The sequence below is a fragment of the Vicugna pacos genome, chromosome 10, assembly GCF_048564905.1.
Source record: "Vicugna pacos chromosome 10, VicPac4, whole genome shotgun sequence".
NCBI lineage: Eukaryota > Metazoa > Chordata > Mammalia > Artiodactyla > Camelidae > Vicugna > Vicugna pacos.
The window spans coordinates 24,523,326-24,542,574 of NC_132996.1; the positions used below are offsets into that span (position 1 = coordinate 24,523,326).

The following is a 19,249-nucleotide window of genomic DNA, read 5'->3' on the forward strand; positions in this document are numbered from 1 at the left end:
TAACTGAATCACTATGCTGTACACCAGAAATTAACACAATGTTGTAAACCGACTATACTTTGACTGAAAAAAAAAAAAAAGCAAATGCTATGTTGTCTTGGTAACAGTCATGCACATCAAAGTGTGTCTCACTTCTGCTCAAAATACTAATGGCTTACAGGCAATAAAGTCTATGGGGCTTAGATCGGCCTCTGGTTAGTTCCCCAAACCGTATCTCCTGCTACTTAGTTTAATGCCTGCCCAGAGCAGGTACTCAATAATGTAACAAATGCTAGCTATTATTACTGGTAGCACTGTCACCATCATCACTGTATCCTCCCATTCCACACCTACAACCATAACGTACTACTTACAGTGCTCTGAGAAGCAAAACATACTCTCACACCTCTGTGGGTTCTAGTTGGCATGGCAAATTCCTATTCATCTCTGACAATGCAACTCAGACATATGTCTGAGTTGTCTATGTGAAATTTCTTTTCTGACCCTCTTGCCCTAATAATCACTTTCTTTCCATTTCCATAGCACCCTATATATACCTCTATCATTGTATTCACTAGCATATTATCTTCATTCCTGGACCATAGATTCCTTGAAAGAAGGATTATATAATTAATCTTCACCCATGCATATCTGCTACCTAGATACAATAAAATTTTTTGAACTTATGAAATTGTTTGTTCAGCCTATGCTTGTGCAACCTCCAAGGACAGAGGACTCAAGATCTTCTAAGGCAGCCTTACTATCTATTGGCTCAGAAATCCTTGCCTATGTTGAGCAAGATGTCTCTTAATCTCTAACCCCACAAGGACCACACAGTGGGAAGACTTATTATTAAGATGGCAATACTCTCCCTTTAAAGTATGGGTTCAATGCAATCCCTTTCAAAATTCCAGCTAACCCTTTGCAAAAATTGATAAGCTGATCCTAAAATTTATATGGAAATGCAAAGGACCCAGAATAGCTTATACAATTTTTAAAAAGAACAAATCTGAAGGATTCACAGTCCCCAAATTCAAAACTTACTAAAAATCTACAGTAATCAAGGTACATATAGGTCAATGGAATAGAATTGAGAGTTGAAGTGAGAGTCAAGAAATAAGCTTGGGAGAGAGTATAGCTCAGTGGTAGAGTTAACATGCACAAGATCCTGGGTTCAATCCCCAGTACCTCCATTAAAAAAAAATTAAAGCAAACAAACAAACAAACAAACCTAAGTACCTCTCCTGCCAAAAACAAGGATAAAATGCTGGGCTTTTAGAAGAAAGAAAGAAGGAAAGAAATAAAGAGAGAAAGAAAAGAAAGAAAGAAAAGAAAAGAAAGGAAGGAAGGAAGGAAGGAAGGAAGAAAGAAAAATTGTTTTAATTTTAAAAAGAAATAAACTCATACATTTATGATTGATTTTTCACAGGGGTGTCAAGACAATTCAATGGGGAAAGAACAATCTTTTCAACAAATGATTCTGGGACAAGTGAATAACTACATGCAGTAAATGTGGATAAGGATAAAGCTAGACCCCTACTTCACACCACATACAAAAATTAATTTAAAATGGACCAAAGATCTAAAACTATTCTAAACTCTAAATTCTAAACTATTCTGAACTTCTAAAGCTCTTAGAAGGAAACGTAAGTATAAATCTTCACGACTGTGTATTGGGCAATGGTTTGTAAGATATAATATCAAAAGCAAACACAACAAAAGAAAAAAATAGATAAAATGAATTTCGGCAAAATCAAAAACTTTTTTGCTTCAAAGGATGCTATTAAGAAAGTGAAAAAATACCTACAGAATGGGAGAAAATATTAGAAAACCATATATTTGATAAGGTCTAGCATCCAGAATATACACAGAACTCTTACCACTTAATAACAAAAAGGCAAATAACCCAATTAAAAATAGGCAAAAGGATATTAAGAGACATTTCTCCTAAGAAAATATACAAATGGTCAACATACACATGAAAAGATGCTCAACATCATTAATCATTAGGGAAATGTAAAACAAAACCACAAGGAGATACCACTTCACACCCACTAGGACAGCTATAATCAAAAGGATGGCTGATAACAAGTACCGATAAGGATATGGGGAATTGCTGGTGGAAATGTAAAATGGTGCAGCCACTTTGAAAAACAGCCTAGGGACTCTTCAAAAGGTTAAACATAGGGTTAGCAATTACACTCCTGAGTATACATCTAAAAGAATTGAAAACATGCATCCACACAAAAATTTGTGTGTGAATGTTCATAGTTACATTACGTATAAAAGTCAAAAAAATTGGAAATAACCCTAATGTCCACTAATTGATAATAAATAGATACACAAAATGTGGTATATTCAAACAATGAAACATTATTTGGCCTAAAAAAAGAAGCCAGACACAAAAGGCCACATATTGTATGATCCATTGCTATGAAATGCCCAGAACAGGCAAATCCATGGAGATGGAGAGTAGATTAGTTGTTGTCAAGGGCTAGGTGCAGGGATTAAGGGGGAGTGACGGCTAATGGGAATGGGATTCTCCTTAGGGTGATGAAAATGTTCTGGAATTAGAAAGTGGTGATGGTTCCACAATTTCGTGAGTATACTGAAAACAATTAACATATACTTTAAAAGGGTGTATTTTATGGTTATGTGAATTCTATCTTTTTTTAAAAAGATATTCACCTACATATCCACACTACTAACAAAATCAGGAAGTTAACATTGTTTTATTACTACCATGTAATCCTCAGACCCCATTCAAGTTTTTCTAAGTGTTCCAATAATACCATAAATATAAATATAGGCATACACACACACATGCACACACATACAAATGATTCAGTCTGAAAGACACATTGTATTACAATTATCGTATCTTTTTAGTCTCCTTAAATCTTAAATAGTTCCTCAATCTTTTAATTTTATGACCTTGGATACTTTTAAAGATTACATGCCAGTTGTTTTATAGATCGTCACTCAATTTGATTTTGCCTAATGTTTCCATACGACTAGATTCAGACTATGCATTTCGGGCAAGAATATCAGAGAAGTGATGCTGTTTTTGCCACTGCATCCTCAAGTAGCATATAATTTTAATCTGTCCCACTAGGAAGATACTCATTCTGATTGCTTAAGGTGTTGTCTGCTAGGCTCTTCTACTGTAAAGTTACTCTTTTTCCCTTTATAATTGTTTTGTGTTTAGGTACTTTGAAACTATGTAAATTCAACAGCAAACTTTTAATTTATTCATAATCACTGTTTCATTTGTTATGTCATGTATTATTTTAGCATGGACTCATGATTTCTCATTTTATTCAATGCGTTGTATCTTCAGTGGGCTTACTAATGAGTTCACTGTTATAATCTGTTATTATCATTGCTTATTTTGATGCTCAAATTGCCTCAGATTTGGCCAGTGAGAAGCTATCAAAGTTGGCTTCAGTGTCCTTTTGATATATTCCCATCTTTCTTTTATCGCTTCTATTTTTCTGGCACAAAAAGATGTTTTAGGCTCATATTGTCCTTTTTTTCTGCCCCAGCCCTCAGAATTCACTCAGGTTCCTTTTAATGGAGAATGATTTTTAGAAATGAGATCTGGGTGTTAAGTGTGCTCTTTGGCTTTGGGGCTCCTGACTCCCAAATCCTCTCATGGACAGAACCAGAGAATGGATGTATATATACATATGTGCGTACAGAAATATGCATGCATTGCGTGCATGCATGATTTTGGTCAAATCAATTATCTGCTTTCAGCTCTAGCATTGGAATTTGTAAAATGAGTAATAACTATCTAAGGCAGTATATATAAAAGCACTTGATGATGCTAGAGCTGGATAAATCCCAGTTATTTTTTAGTGTGTTAAAATGCAAAGCTTTATTTTTAGGGTTATTACTTAGCTGTTGCTCACTGGTATCACCATTCTGACTGTTGGTATTCTTTGCCATATAGCTGTTAAATATTTTGAATACCATTACTGCCATTTCTTCAAATACATTTTAAGCTCTAGCTTTATCACTGCTGTCAGATACACCACCAGTGTAATGACTCTCTGCTTCTGTCATAGTGCAAGTGTTGTATGTCATTTCATCCTTTCACTACCTAAAAAGTTTCAAATAATCCTTTCAGATTCTGTTTAAATGTCTAACGATTACAAACTCTTCTAAGCTCCACTGTAATGTCATAGCTTATCTGTACTTCTTTAAAAATAATTCCCCCAAAATAAATTAATTGAAAAAATAAAAATAATTCTCATATCCTTGCAGAATAGCACTACCCAATACCCTTATGTGGCTACTGAGCACTTGAAATTAATCTAAATTGAGATACACTGCAAGTGTGAAATACACACCTGATTTCAGGCTGTGAAACATTTCATTAATATATTTTTATATCGATTACATGTTGAAGTAATACTTTGGATATACTGAGTTAAATAAAATATATTATTAAAATTCATTCCACCTGTTTCTTTTTAATATGGCTTTTTAAAATGTGGCTACTGAAAAATTTTTAATTACTTACGTAACTCACATTGTATTTCTATTGGACAGTGCTATTCTAGAAGTTTCTGGGTTAGTGATGGGGAACAAAGAAGTTAAAAGATTGAGGACTAGATATATGGCCCCCTTAGAGCAAGGACAATAAATAAAAATCCTTGCATAGCTCTGAAACCTTGCCAGCTAGAGGGACCAGGCCATTCAAATGGATGCTATGAGAGACATAAGGGAATGTAAGCAGCTAAGAATAAGAATATATTATTTTCCTGAACTGATTTTATTTTCTCAAGATGTTTCCAAGGGACTCTACTTTCTAACCCTGCTCTAAACTCAGACATGCCTGCACAGAGGTTGTCGAAAACCTATCTGCTCTCAATTGTCTTCTCTATGGACAACTTATTTGCTTGCCTCCTGACTTCACTTACTCCACTTGGATTCTGTGGCCTGAAGTAAAAACTCCAGAGATTACAAATTCCATCTTTTTTCTCTTGTCTCAATGTCATCCTCTAGTAATGTGCTCTTCTCTGAAATTTGAAGTGTCTCTGGATTAAGAGAAGTAAGCATTTAGTCATTTTTGTCATTACTGACCTGCATTTCATATTTCAGAGTCATGTGGAAGCACCAGGATCCCATTCCTACCACTGAAATTAAAACAAACAAATAAAAAAAACAATTAGCATGAAATTTTTGGGGCGTGGCCAGAATAACTTGAAAAGACAATAAGACATTTCAAAGCACTGAATTTTAAGAACAAATTTATGAGATCTTGTGGGAGGATATAGCAGACTGCCTAAGCTCCATTTATAACTGATGAAATTTTCATACAGAAGAAAACAAGTACAAGTTCTCTTAAATTCCCTCCACGAAGTGATTTACTAGATTAATCAATATTTACCATTCTTTCTATAAAACATATTACCTGATTTTCAGGTTAAGCTTATCCTGGGTAGCTACTCTTCAGTACTTCCTTGCACGTCTGATCCAAACAGCTGAGCTGTATGTTTACTAAGAGCCAGTCAGTTATATTTATTCTCAAACCTGTTAGTACTACTGTATTTAGTTATCAGGAACATGACTGCAAAAAGACAGCTGTTGTTTCTACAAAAATTATTTAAAATGCTTAAAACTGACAATAAAATTGAATTGCTAATAAAAATTGATGTTGAATTAGGTGTGGATAAGATACCAATTATAGATTAGGAAAAATAGTAAAAATCTAAAGATTCTGTATACATGTCTCAAAGTTCAAGTGTCTCTATTTTTTTTAACATTTTTTATTGATTTATAATCATTTTACAATGTTGTGTCATACAAGTGTCTCTATTTTAAATAAACTGTTTTTCATTTTAGGGTTTAAAAATGTTTTTTAATGCAATAAAGACTAAGTAGAACTATAATTAGGGTCCCATATTCAAAGGCCGTGCCCTACGTCAAATAATTGACAGATTATACAACTGTATGTTTAAATGAAAATAAAACTTGAAGATAGATATACTTTTCAATAATTACAGCTTCAACTCTTTAAAAAATTAACAGACTAAATATCAGCCCCTATCAGATCTGATAAATTGTGATTCATTAAGTTCAGTTCAACAAGACTTTACTGAGTACCTCCTATTTGCCAAATTTAGTTACAGATGCTGAGGTACAAAGATAAGGTCCAGTCACACGGGCCTTAACGAAGCATACAGTCTACTGGATGAGACAGGCAGATAAATAGAAGATGCCAGATATGATAAAAAGATACACAAAGAGCACAGAAGAGGGGACTTATAAAGGAAGTCAGAGAAAGCAAGAATGACGCCAGAGGAGTTAGCCTCAAGGATGTAAAAGAGTTAGCCCAACAAACATGGTAAATGTGGATGTCACCAAATCGTTTGTATGAAGACACTCGAGAAAAATATCAAATTCTTTGTTACTCTTGCTTAAAAAAAAAACTATAAATAACAAGGTCCTACTGTATAGCACAGAAAACTATATTCAATACTTCATAATAGCCTATAATGAGAAAGAATATGAAAAGGAATATATATATATAACTAAATCACTATTTTGTACAGCATAAATTAACACAACATTGTAAACCGACTACACTTCAATTTTAAAAAGTCTAGTAGAAAGCTACAAAACTGGAAAAAAAAAGTTGTGATGACTACTACTACTCAGCCTTAAAAAAAGAATGAAATAATGCCATTTGTAGTAACATGGGTGGACCTAGAGATTATTACACTAAGTGAAGTAAGTCAGACAGAGAAAGACTAATATGTGTCTTATATGTGAAATCTAAAAAAATAATACAAGTGAACTTATTTACAGAACAGAAACAGACTCACAGACATAGAAAATAAATTTACGGTTACCAAAGTGGAGAGAGGGGGAAGGATAAATGAGGAGTTTGGGATTAGCAGACAAAAACTACCATATACGGAATAGATAAACAACAAGGTCCTACTGTATACCACAGGAACTATATTCAATAGCTTGTAATAACTTACGAAAAAAATATATATGTATAACTGAATCACTATGCTGTCCACCAGAAATTAACACAACACTGTAAATCAACTACACTTCAGTAAAAACAAAAGCAAAAAAAAAAAAAACCCGCTATAGACATTATCACATTTTTTTACTGCTCAAAATGAGATGAGAGAAGTAAAGAGTTATTGCACTCATTTTACTAAAGAAATGTGAAGTGGGATGGTTGCTATCTTTTTTCCAAAAAAGAAATTAAACAGTGCAAAGTAAGAATAAATTAATGGAAAGAGAAAAAAATAAACCCTGAGTTAAAGTCACATAATATACTATAAAGTAAAAAAAATAAATAAATAAATAAAGTGGATGACTATTCATCCTGAAAGGCAGACTGGCCACTTATTCATACGTCACTCAAGGACCATTTTTATCCAAACCTTTTCAAATGTTCTCTTGTTACTGTTTATTATATCACATTAAAAGTCTGATTTTAAAAAAATCTCTAAAGTTTATTTCCTTTCAACACTCCATTTAGAATGCAAACAAATGTAATAAAACAATCACTTTTCTCCACGTAGTATTTTATGTTTTGCCACTTTAAAGCAGATACCAATTTTTGCTAAAATTTATTAGCTTTATTGAGATATAATTCACTTATCATAGAATTAATTTATTTAAAGTACACAATTCAGTTGTTTTTACTATGTTCACAGAGTTCTGCAACCACTATCATTATCTAATTTTAGAACATTTTCATCACCCCAAAAAGACACCCTATACCTCTTGGCAGTCACTCAATTTCTCCTCAAACTCCCTCCTCAGTCCTAGACAATCAATAATCTATTTTCCGTCTCTACAGATTTGCCTGTTCTGGACTTTTCATATCAATGGAATCATATAATATGTAGTCTTTTCTGTCTGGTTTCTTTCACTTAGCATATTTTCAAGGTTCATTCATATTACAGCATGTATCAATAATACTTTCCATTTACAGGTGAGTAATATTCCATTGTATGAACATACTACATTTTATTTATCTGTTCACCAGTTGATGGATTACATGTTTGTGTCCCCTTCAAATTCATATGTTGAAGCCCCAAACCCTACTGTGATGGTCTTTGGGTGTGGGTGCCTTTGAGAAGTAAACAGGTTTAGATGATGTCATGAGGGTGGGACCCCCATGATGGGATTAGTGTCCTTATAGGAAGAAGAAGAGACAGGACCTCACTCTCTCCCTCTACCTGCATGCAACAAGCATAGGCCATGTGAGGACAGGGAGAAGGTGGTTCTCTGCAAGCCAAGATGAAGGCTCTCATCTGGAATAAAATCAGCCAGCATCTTAATCTTGGACTTCCTAACCTGAAGTACTGTAAGAAATAAATTTCTATTGTTTAAGCCACCAGTCTATGGCATTTTGTTATGGCAGCTTGGTCTAAGATACATTTAGGCTTTTTTTTTTAACAGTTTGGTTATTATTAATAATGCTGCTGTGAACATTCATGTATAAGTTTCTGTGCAGATATATGTTTTCCTTTCTCTTGAGTATATAATGAGGATGGAATTCCTGGGTCATACTGAAACTCTGTGTTTTGCATTCTGAAGAACTGTGAAAATACTTTTCAAAGCAGCTGTACCATTTTATACTCCCATTAGCAATATATGAATTTCCCCACACCCTCCCTATACTTGTTATTGGCTGTCTTTCTGATCATAGCTAACCTAATGGATTGAAGTGGTATTTCATTGTGGTTTTGACTGGCCTTGCATCTCTCCCTCTTCCCTAACTCCTGGTAAGCACTGATCGTTTTACTATCTCTATAATTTTGTCTTCTCCAGAATGTCATATAGTTGGAACCATACAGCTTGTAGCCTTTTTAGACTGGCTTCTCTCAGTAGTATGCATTTAGAGTTCCTCCATGTCTTTCCATGGCTTTACAGCACAATTCTTTTTTCGTGTTGAATACTATTCCACTGTCTGGAGGTAATGCAGTTTATCTGTTCACCTACTGAAGCACATCTTGGTTGAATTCAAGTTATAGAATTATGAATAAACCTGCTATCTGTGTACAGATTTCTGTGTTGACAACAGTTTTCATCTCTTTCAGGTAAATGCCAAGAAACTGACTGTTGAATTGTATGGTTAGAGCATGTTTTGTGAGAAACCACAAAACTGTTCCCAAGTGGCCATGCCATTCTGCATCCCCATCAGTAATGAATAGAAATTTTTGTTGCTTCACAACCTCATTCTCTTTTCAACAAATATTTACTGGGCTCTTAACAGTATTCCAAGCATTTCCAATGGGATAAAGGAGTAAACAAGAGAGATATAGTTCCTGTCCTAAGAACCTTTATCAAGGCACTAAAAATATGAGAAAGGTCATTTCAAAACTAGGGGAGTCTATGCAAAGGGGCTATAATCTTGTCTAGGGAGTCAGAAGAGGAATATCGGGGGAGTAACATAAGCTAGGACTTGAGGAATAAACTGGAGTTAACCAGGTGAAAAGATTTTTTTTAATGAGATCATTCTATGTAAAAGGGTCACCCAACATAAAGGCAAGGCAGAGCATTTAAAGAAGTAAAAGAGCTTGGCTTAGACCATGAACACTGCTGATCCAGTGAGAAAACCGGTATGATTTATAGGCAGGAGACCGAAAAGAGCTTCTAAAGTCATATTAAGATTTGGACTTTATCCTAAACACAAAGTAAATTGTTGAAAAACTACGTTCACGTACACAAATACATAAACACACACATATAGCAATTAACATGATTGTTTTTACTTAAAAAAAATCACTATGGTTACAAGGCAGAAGGATGTCTACAGGAGTAGGCTCTTAAAAATTTGATAGCAAAAAAAAAAAACTTTCAGGAACTCCATATATGTATACTTATTTATAAATTGTATATACTGCTGTGTTAAGATACTATTGTAAAATACGTAAAGTAGAAATATAGAAAAATGACATTAAAAAGTAATATATATTCAAACAGAAGTTACCAAGTCTTCTTCCTTTACCCCAACAGATCATTTTTCTTATCATCTTGGGTATGAGCATCTGACTGGGTGACTCCTAGTTCAACTGATAAAGACTGAACTCCTTGCAAGGCACACATGGAGCTTCATAATCTGGCTCTACTTATTTCTTTTACTGAACTTGTAGTTCAGTCACACCTGACTGCCTACCTGTCTCTTATTCCACACTATCAACTTCTAGTCTGTTCTGCCTTTGTTCAGAGCTTACCCTGTCCTTTTAACTTGTAATACTTAACCCTTTCATCATTTAATCTTACTGCCTCTAAACCAGATATCTTATGCAACTTCTAGACTCAGTTTATTTTTTACTCTTAATTCCTTTCAGCTTTTTCCTTTTCAAACAAGTTCAAACTTCAGAAATGTTGAAAGAGTAGCATAGTGAATTCCTGTATATGTTCTATTCAGACTAATCAATTTTAATATTTTGATATACATATGTAATTATTATCTTTCTGAACCATTTGAGTAAACTGGAAACATCATATGATTTTACCACTTGATACTTCAGTGTGTATCCCAGATCCATTTTAAATGTCACCTCCTAAGTTAAATCTTCCTCTGCTTCTTCCCCAGTTAAGTCAACTGGACAACACATCTAGGAAATAATGTTTGGCTAGGCCAACAGTTATCAGTTTTTGGAGAACACTATTTTGCCTCAAGAGCTTTATTTATTTTATTTATTTATTTTCTGCTTCTGGACCCTTGGTCCAGAAACTCCTGATTCAGTCGGTGTCCTGGTACCTGTATTTTAAAGGTCTGCCAGTAATCTTGAAGAACATCAAGAGCCAAAGATCACTGTTAAATTCTGATTCATAAAGGCATGGTCTAGGTCTCTACAGTTCCTAAAGAATCTCCAGAACCTAGTGGTGCCAGGCTTATAAAGGACAATCATTAAGTATTTGGTGATCGGCTGATTGCTTTCTTCTTCCTTCTTGATGATCCAGCATTTTGCATTAAAGTAAGAGTATATGTATGTGCAGTAAAGGGTGGTGAGGAACGTCCCTGAACTGACAAAATACAATAGGGGAAATAAATGAATTCCAAAAAGGAAAAAATGTTATTTGCGTGGAATGTGGACAATAAGAACAAAAAGGCTTGCCTGACAAGATGACATCTGAGACAGAGAGATTCACAGGCAGAAATAGTGAGAAAGAACATATAAACACAGAATATACATATAGTGTGAATAAATATTTAGCCTAAAATAACACTCTGGCTCTGTGTGAACACTGCTGATTCTCATTTTTATCTGTTAGCATTCTGTACTGCCACCATCTCAGGACCAATGAGCTCCTCCCCTCCTTCCCTGCAGCAGCATGCCTCCTCCTCGCAATGGCCAATGGGGCTCTTGGGCTCTAGGATATCACCTGGTCTCTGAGATCTTAACGTTACCTATCACCTTTCTCATCTGTACCAACCATCTCGATCTCTCTAATGAACTGTTCACACAGTCTCTAATATCTCCATCCCATTCACCTGCACCTCTTCACTCTCCTAAGTTTTCAAAAAAACTACTGTCTCCACTTCCTCTCCTCCCTTCCTCACACCTTCCTCAAACCTATTCACACCACTGAACAGCCCTTTTCTGTCTTCATTCTCCTCAACCTTATTTTTTTGGTAATGTTACAGTAGCAATAGAAGACCAGTACAATTACTAACAGATGGCTAGTATATTAGTTACTAAACTGGTATCTGAAGTGCCTCTTAAAACTCTTCCCTAAGAACTTCAGGGAATCTGAAGAATCTTAGTAAAGTAAAAAGCTACAGACTAGAAGAAAATATTCACAACATGTAATATCTAACAAAGGGTTCACATCTGGAAAATATGATACAAAAATCAGTAAGAAAAAGACAACCGAATTTTTAAATGGGCAAAAGACTTGTAGTGGCACATCACAAAAGATGATATCTAAAGGGCTGATAAACTTTTGACAAGTGCTCAGCATCATTTATCATTGGGAAATACAAATTTGAACCCCAGTGAGCTATCACTACACACCAACCCAGAATGACTGAAAAAGACTGACAAGTATGGACAACAATGTGGAATGCTTGGAACTCTCAGATATTACTGGTAGGAGTGTAAAATGGTCCAACTATTTTAGAAAACTGTTTGGCAGTTTCTAATAAATTTAAACACAGACTACCCTATGACCAAGCAATTCTACTTCTAGACATACCCCTCAAAAGAGATGAGTGCATCTGTCTATCAAAAGACATATACAAGAATATCTATAGACCCCTCATCCATAAGTCTCAAACTGAAAACAATCCAAATGCCTATTAAGTGGAAAACAGGCAAATGAATTATATTTTCATACAATAGAATATTATATATCAATAGAAAAGAATGAACTACTGAGATGAACATCAAGTGAAAGAAGCAGGAAGCCAGTATATGAAATAAATGATTCCATTTATATAAAGTTTAAGAACATGCAAATTAATATATGGGCATGGAAGTCAGAATAGCAGTAATCTTTCTGGGGATGTGTTGACTAAGAAAGGGCACAAGGGAACTTTCTGGAGTGACTGAAATTTTCTGTATCTTAATCTAGGTGGTGATTATATAGACAAAATCTCATTGAGCTGTATTTATACTTAAGATTTGTACACTTTAACTATAATATGAAATATACCTCAATTTAAAAAACGAAAGAATTGGGAGGGGGAACCTCTTGTATGCAATGCTCCAGATATACTTTGCCTATCAAGATAGTCCCACGTTAAATGATTTGCTTTAGTACTACTCATATTATTTCTGAAACAACTCCATCCAATCCTTCAAGCAGGTTAAGTTAGTAACAAGCAAATGTTCCACAGGTAGAGGGAAAGTAAGAATACAAAATAACAGTGATAATAAAGGATGAGAGATAATATGGTAATTGAAGGGAGAACCAAGATAATTCTGTTTAAGAATATCTATAGCCAAATGAGGGGATATTTTGGACTGCCTAGGGAGGTTAAGGTATGTTAAAGAGAATGGAGTCAGAGCAATAATAGTAACAGACATGATAACAAGAGAAACGAGACTAGATGTTAGGGTATTTTAAATTTATTTTCCTAGAAAATAACTGTCATTCAATTATTGTCTTATTCTGGCTCCAGCCTAAAATACTGAAACATAAGCCACAGCTGAGGCCACAGGAACCAGATGAAGAGCCATTACAGCTGCATGCTTTCTGCCTTACGCTATTTTCGACCAGGCTTTCCATCTTTCTACTTTGCTTTCTACCAGCTACTTTCCTGGCCATTTCATTTCCTCATTTCCTATTCACTGACTACACAGGCTACAAAGCTAACTATGGTTCCTACTTCTTTGGCTGAACCTATCCCTGGGTTTTGGCTACTAGGTTGGACATGTTTATTCAAAGTGTAGTCATATAAAACCATAACTGCATATGCACAAAGATTAGGAACTAATAGCCAAGAAATGGAAATACTGTTTCTGTTGAGTGATGGGATTATGGGTGCTTTGCATTTTTTTCCAGTTTTGTCTTCACTGTTACTGTCATATTACTTTTTCAACTAACTAGAAAAAAAGATTAATGTTTCTGGCAATGTTTGGAAAATTGGGACAAATAAAGGAGATTGATAAGTTAGTAAGCAAGTTACGAAATTATTTCCAAAGTTCCTTTCCACAGCATACTGATTTTTATGTCTGTTTCATTAAAAACTGTAATTGCTATAATATAAAATGATATTAGTCTAGTATGCAGTCCATTCACTTTCCCCTTGACAAGAGGCATAATGTTCTTAAGATCAAGTCAGATGACTTTGATTTATCTGACCATGACTACAGGTGTGATCACACTAAACTTAAGGCTACTCCATGCAAGAATTTCCAATGGTCCTTTTCATAGGGAAATGACTTTGTGTCTCAGACAATTCTACTTTAGTAACTTTCTATTTCAGCATTGAACTTGGATAATAAAAATCTTTAATAGACTTTTTTTCTGCCCTACTTTATTAAAGTTTTGCCTATTTTAAAATCATTTTATTTTTCTCATTGCCAGTTACCCATTCAGATAACTGAATAACACATTTGTAGAACTACAAACAGATTTTGTTTATATGCAATTCATCTCTCTTCAATGAAACATAAGCTTCCTGGGGACAAGGACTTTGTCTTTTTACGCTGGCACATAAAATGTACTCAAAACTATTTGTAGAGGAAAGAACAAGTGAATATATTTCTACTTGAAAGGAGTAGGATAAATCACAATTTGTCACTTTGGTAGTGAAGAGAAAAATTCAATCTCATGAAAAACAACTAAATGTCATGGAAAGGTTTCTTTTGGCTTGTTCTATTTTAGACAATGCAGAGTTCTAAATAACTGGCTATGGCATAATGGCATAATGATTAAAGCATATAGATCTGGGTTCAAGGTTCGGCTCTACCATTTACTCATTATGTGATCTTGATCAAGTTACTTCTCTTCTCAAATACTATCTTTATAGAAAGAGGTTAAAGACTTCTTCATACAGGCCTTCCTCAAAAAAGAAGAACAATCTCAAATAAACAAGTTAACCCACCACCTGAATGAATTAGAAAAAGAAGAACAAAAAGCCCCAAAAAGCAGCAGAAGGAAGGAAATAATAAAGATCAGAGAGGAATTAAATACAATAGAGATTAACAAGACCATAGAAAAAAATCAACCAAACCAAAAGCTGGTTTTTTGAAAAAGTAAATAAAATCGACAAACCTCTGGCAAAAGTCACAAAGAAGAAAAAAGAGAGAGCACAAATTAGCAAAATAAGAAAGGAAAATGGAGAAATTACAACAAACAAAATAGAAATACAGAATATCATACGAGAATATTATGAAAAACTATATGGAACCAAACTGGATAACCTAGAGGAGATGGACAAGTTTCTGGAAACATACTGTCCACCAAAACTGAATCAAGAAGAAACTGAACACTTGAACAATCCGATCACTAGAAAGGAAATAGAAATAGCAATTAAAAACCTCCCTACAAATAAAAGTCCAGGACCGGATGGCTTCACCGGAGAATTCTACCAAACATACAAAGAAGAACTCATACCAGTCCTTCTCAAACTCTTCCAGATGATTGAAAAGGAGGGAATACTCCCAAACTCATTCTATGAAGCCACCATCACCCTGATACAAAAACCAGACAAAGACACTACAAATAAAGAGAATTATAGGCCAATATCACTGATGAACATAGACGCCAAAATCCTCACCAAAATTTTAGCAAATAGAATCCAACAACACAAAAAAGATTATACATCATGACCAAGTGGGGTTCATCCCAGGGACACAAGGCTGGTTCAACATACGCAAATCAATCAATGTAATACATCACATCAACAAGAGAAAAGACAAAAACCACATGATCATCTCAATCGATGCAGAAAAAGCATTTGATAAAATTCAACACCCATTTATGATAAAAACTCTCGCCAAAGTGGGTATAGAGGGAACATATCTCAACATAATAAAAGCTATATATGACAAACCTACAGCCAGCATAGTACTCAATGGTGAAAAACTCAAAAGCTTCCGACTAAAATCTGGGACAAGACAAGGATGCCCACTATCACCACTCCTATTCAACATAGTCCTGGAAGTCCTAGCCACAGCAGTCAGGCAAGAGAAAGAAATAAAAGGGATCCAAATTGGAAAAGAAGAGGTAAAAGTGTCATTATATGCTGATGACATGTTACTATATATAGAAAACCCTAAAAGGTCCACACAAAAGCTACTAGAGCTGATTAAAGAATTCAGCAAGGTAGCAGGTTACAAAATTAACGTTCAAAAATCAGTTGCATTTCTTTACACTAACGATAAATCAACAGAAAAAGAAAGTAAAGAAACAATCCCCTTTAAAATAGCACCCAAAGTAATAAAATATCTGGGAATAAATCTAACCAAGGAGGTGAAAGAATTATACACAAAAAACTATAAACCATTGATGAAGGAAATTAAAGATTTTAAAAAATGGAAAGATATTCCATGCTCTTGGATTGGAAGAATCAATATTGTTAAAATGGTCACACTGCCCAAAGCAATCTACAGATTTAATGCAATCCCTATCCAATTACCCAGGACATATTTCACAGAACTAGAACAAATCATAAAATTTATATGGAACCATCAAAGACCTAGAATTGCCAAAGCATTACTGAAGAGAAAGAAAGAGGCTGGAGGAATAACTCTCCCAGACTTCAGACAATACTATAGAGCTACAGTCATCAAGACAGCATGGTATTGGTACAAAGACAGACATATGGACCAATGGAACAGAATAGAGAGCCCAGAAATGAACCCACAAACTTTTGGTCAACTCATCTTCGACAAAGGAGGCAAGAATATACAATGGAATAAAGACAGTCTCTTCAGCAAATGGTGTTGGGAAAACTGGACAGCAGCATGTAAAACAATGAAGCTAGAACACACCCTTACACCATATACAAAAATCAACTCAAAATGGATTAAAGACTTAAACATAAGACAAGATACAATAAACCTCCTAGAGGAAAACATAGGCAAAACATTATCTGACATACATTTCAAAAATTTTCTCCTGGAAGAAATAAAAGCAAGAATAAACAAATGGGACCTAATGAAACTTACAAGCTTCTGCAGAGCAAAGGAAACCAGAAATAAAACAAGAAGAAAACCTACGGAATGGGAGAAAATTTTTGCAAGTGAAACCGACAAAGGCTTGATCTCCAAAATATATAAGCAGCTCATACGACTCAATAAGGAAAAAATAAACAACCCAATCCAAAAATGGGCAGAAGACCTAAACAAGCAATTCTCCAAGGAAGACATACAAATGATCAAAAAGCACATGAAAAAATGTTCAATATCACTAATTATCAGAGAAATGCAAATCAAAACTACAATGAGGTATCACCTCACACCAGTCAGAATGGCCGTCATTCAAAAATCCACAAATGACAAATGCTGGAGAGGCTGTGGAGAAAGGGGAACCCTCCTACACTGCTGGTGGGAATGCAATTTGGTGCAGCCACTATGGAAAACAGTGTGGAGCTTCCTCAAAAGACTAAGACTAGACTTACCATATGACCCAGGAATCCCACTCCTGGGCTTGTATCCAGAAGGAAATCTACTCCAGGATGACACATGCACCCCAATGTTCATAGCAGCACTATTTACAATAGCCAAAACATGGAAACAGCCTAAATGTCCATCAACAGGTGACTGGATAAAGAAGAGGTGGTATATTTATACAATGGAATACTACTCAGCCATAAAAACCGACAACATAATGCCATTTGCAGCAACATGGATGCTCCTGGAGAATGTCATTCTAAGTGAAGTAAGCCAGAAAGAGAAAGAAAAATACCATATGAGATCACTCATATGTGGAATCTAAAAAACAAAAACAAAAACAAACAAACAAACAAAAACAAAGCATAAATACAGGACAGAAATAGACTCACAGACAGAGAATACAGACTTGTGGTTGCCAGGGGGGTGGAGGGTGGGAAGGGATAGACTGGGATTTCAAAATTGTAGAATAGATAAACAAGATTACACTGTATAGCACAGGGAAATTAAAAAAAAAAGACTTCTTCATAGTTGTAGGGAATTTTAAATGACATAATACAAATTAATGTTCTTTTCACAGAGCCTGGTATATAACAAATGCTCAAATGCTCTATGAATGATAATTACTGTTACCTCTCTAAACTCCAACAATGTAAACAGCAAATTTTATAACCTCATAAAAAGTAATGACTAAGCAAATACCACATGAAGCTTGGAAAATGTTAAATGTCCTAAGGTCAAACATTAATGGTAACCAGGAAGGCAGAATTTAGCTTGAAATAACTTGTCTTCACCTTTCAACTTAATCTCCTAGTTTTATTATGGAACAAGGAGTATTAAACTCATTTGAATTCTTTATCATCCTTCTCTATATTTAAGCAGAAGTAAATTTGCTGTTTTTAAAAGTGTTTACTTAAAATATTAGATTCTTATTTCCTCCCTTTTTAATAACAAGTTTTACTAAGAGACAGATTAGAAAAATAGAGGTGATACTTTGATTTTTCTACTGATCTGTTCTGAGCATCTCTTACTTTCATAAAATGTGCATATTTGGGATATAATACGGTAGAAATAAACAAAGAGGAAGAGAAAAATATTAGACAAAGGTACTGGGTGGTTCCAAAGCAGCTATAACTGGGAAAGTGAACTAAACTGAAATCAGGCTTACTGGAAGTACTAGCAATTGCTCAGGGACACGGGATGAGAAAAAATATTCAAAAGCACTGTTTTAAACTCTTAACTTCCCTAGTTCTTCCTCACTGTACTTAGTACTTTTTCTTCATAACACTTACCACAATATTGTGCATATGTAATTATAAAATTATTTGATTAATGTCTGTCTCCTCTGCTAAACTCTAAGCTTCAGTGAACAATAGTTTGAGAGCTAAACCTAGCACATAATTGATTCTAAATAAAAATTTGTTGAATGAATTAAAAAATGACTAAATTCTCAGTAAATCTAGGCTCTAATCCAGAACACAATGACAGTCATAAATTACTAACAGTCTGTTCCTAACATACTTCTACATGAAGCCAAAATTCCCAGTTCTTTCTGCAAAATCTCTATCAACTCCAAAAACTCCATATCAATTAGTTATTATAGATTTTTGGTCACAGAATTAAAATATTGAAAATCTTATACAGTATTCAGTAAATGTCCTTGATTTGTTAATCAAATCTGTTTCCAGATAAAATTTATTTTGTGTCTGTGTGTTCATGTGTGTGTCTCTCTCATACACATACACACACGAATTTTTTTTGGTGGAGAGACTTATGTCAGTGAAAAATTCAAACAAGTATATGAAAAAGAAGCCCTAACAAAATCTGCCTGTTAAAAGTATCCATTCATTCATCAAACAGCTTCATGTTGTTTTGCACCAGGTATTGCTGAATGCAAGAAGTCCAGAAGAGTAAGAACGCAGCTGTTTTCAGGAAGCAAAGCTTAGTCTTATAGAAGGGACAGACTTAAAAAACATTCTTATTCAAATTTTGCTGCTTTGCCCAATACTGCCTGTTAAGCCTTCTTCTTGTGCTACAATTCAGAATCCAGTCAAAGCCATATACTGCATTTAGTTGTCACATCTCTTTTAATTTGGAACAGTTCTTCACCCTTTGTCTTTCATGACTTTAATATTCTGTGAAGCAAGCAGATCGGTTGCTTTATATAACAGCCTTCAAAATTTGCGTTTTTCTGATTGTTTTCTCATTAT

At 34.6% G+C, this 19,249-nt stretch overlaps 1 protein-coding gene across 1 annotated transcript in view; it reads right to left on the minus strand.

Moving 5' to 3' along the window:
• The window catches only part of ACER3 (alkaline ceramidase 3), a 147,277-nt gene that overhangs the window by 57,673 nt on the left and 70,355 nt on the right, over positions 1 to 19,249 (minus strand). Inside the window, exon 3 of the mRNA XM_072969156.1 lies at positions 5,071 to 5,123. Within this exon, the coding sequence (XP_072825257.1) occupies positions 5,071 to 5,123 (53 nt within the window). The remainder of the gene's footprint in view (positions 1 to 5,070; positions 5,124 to 19,249) is intronic.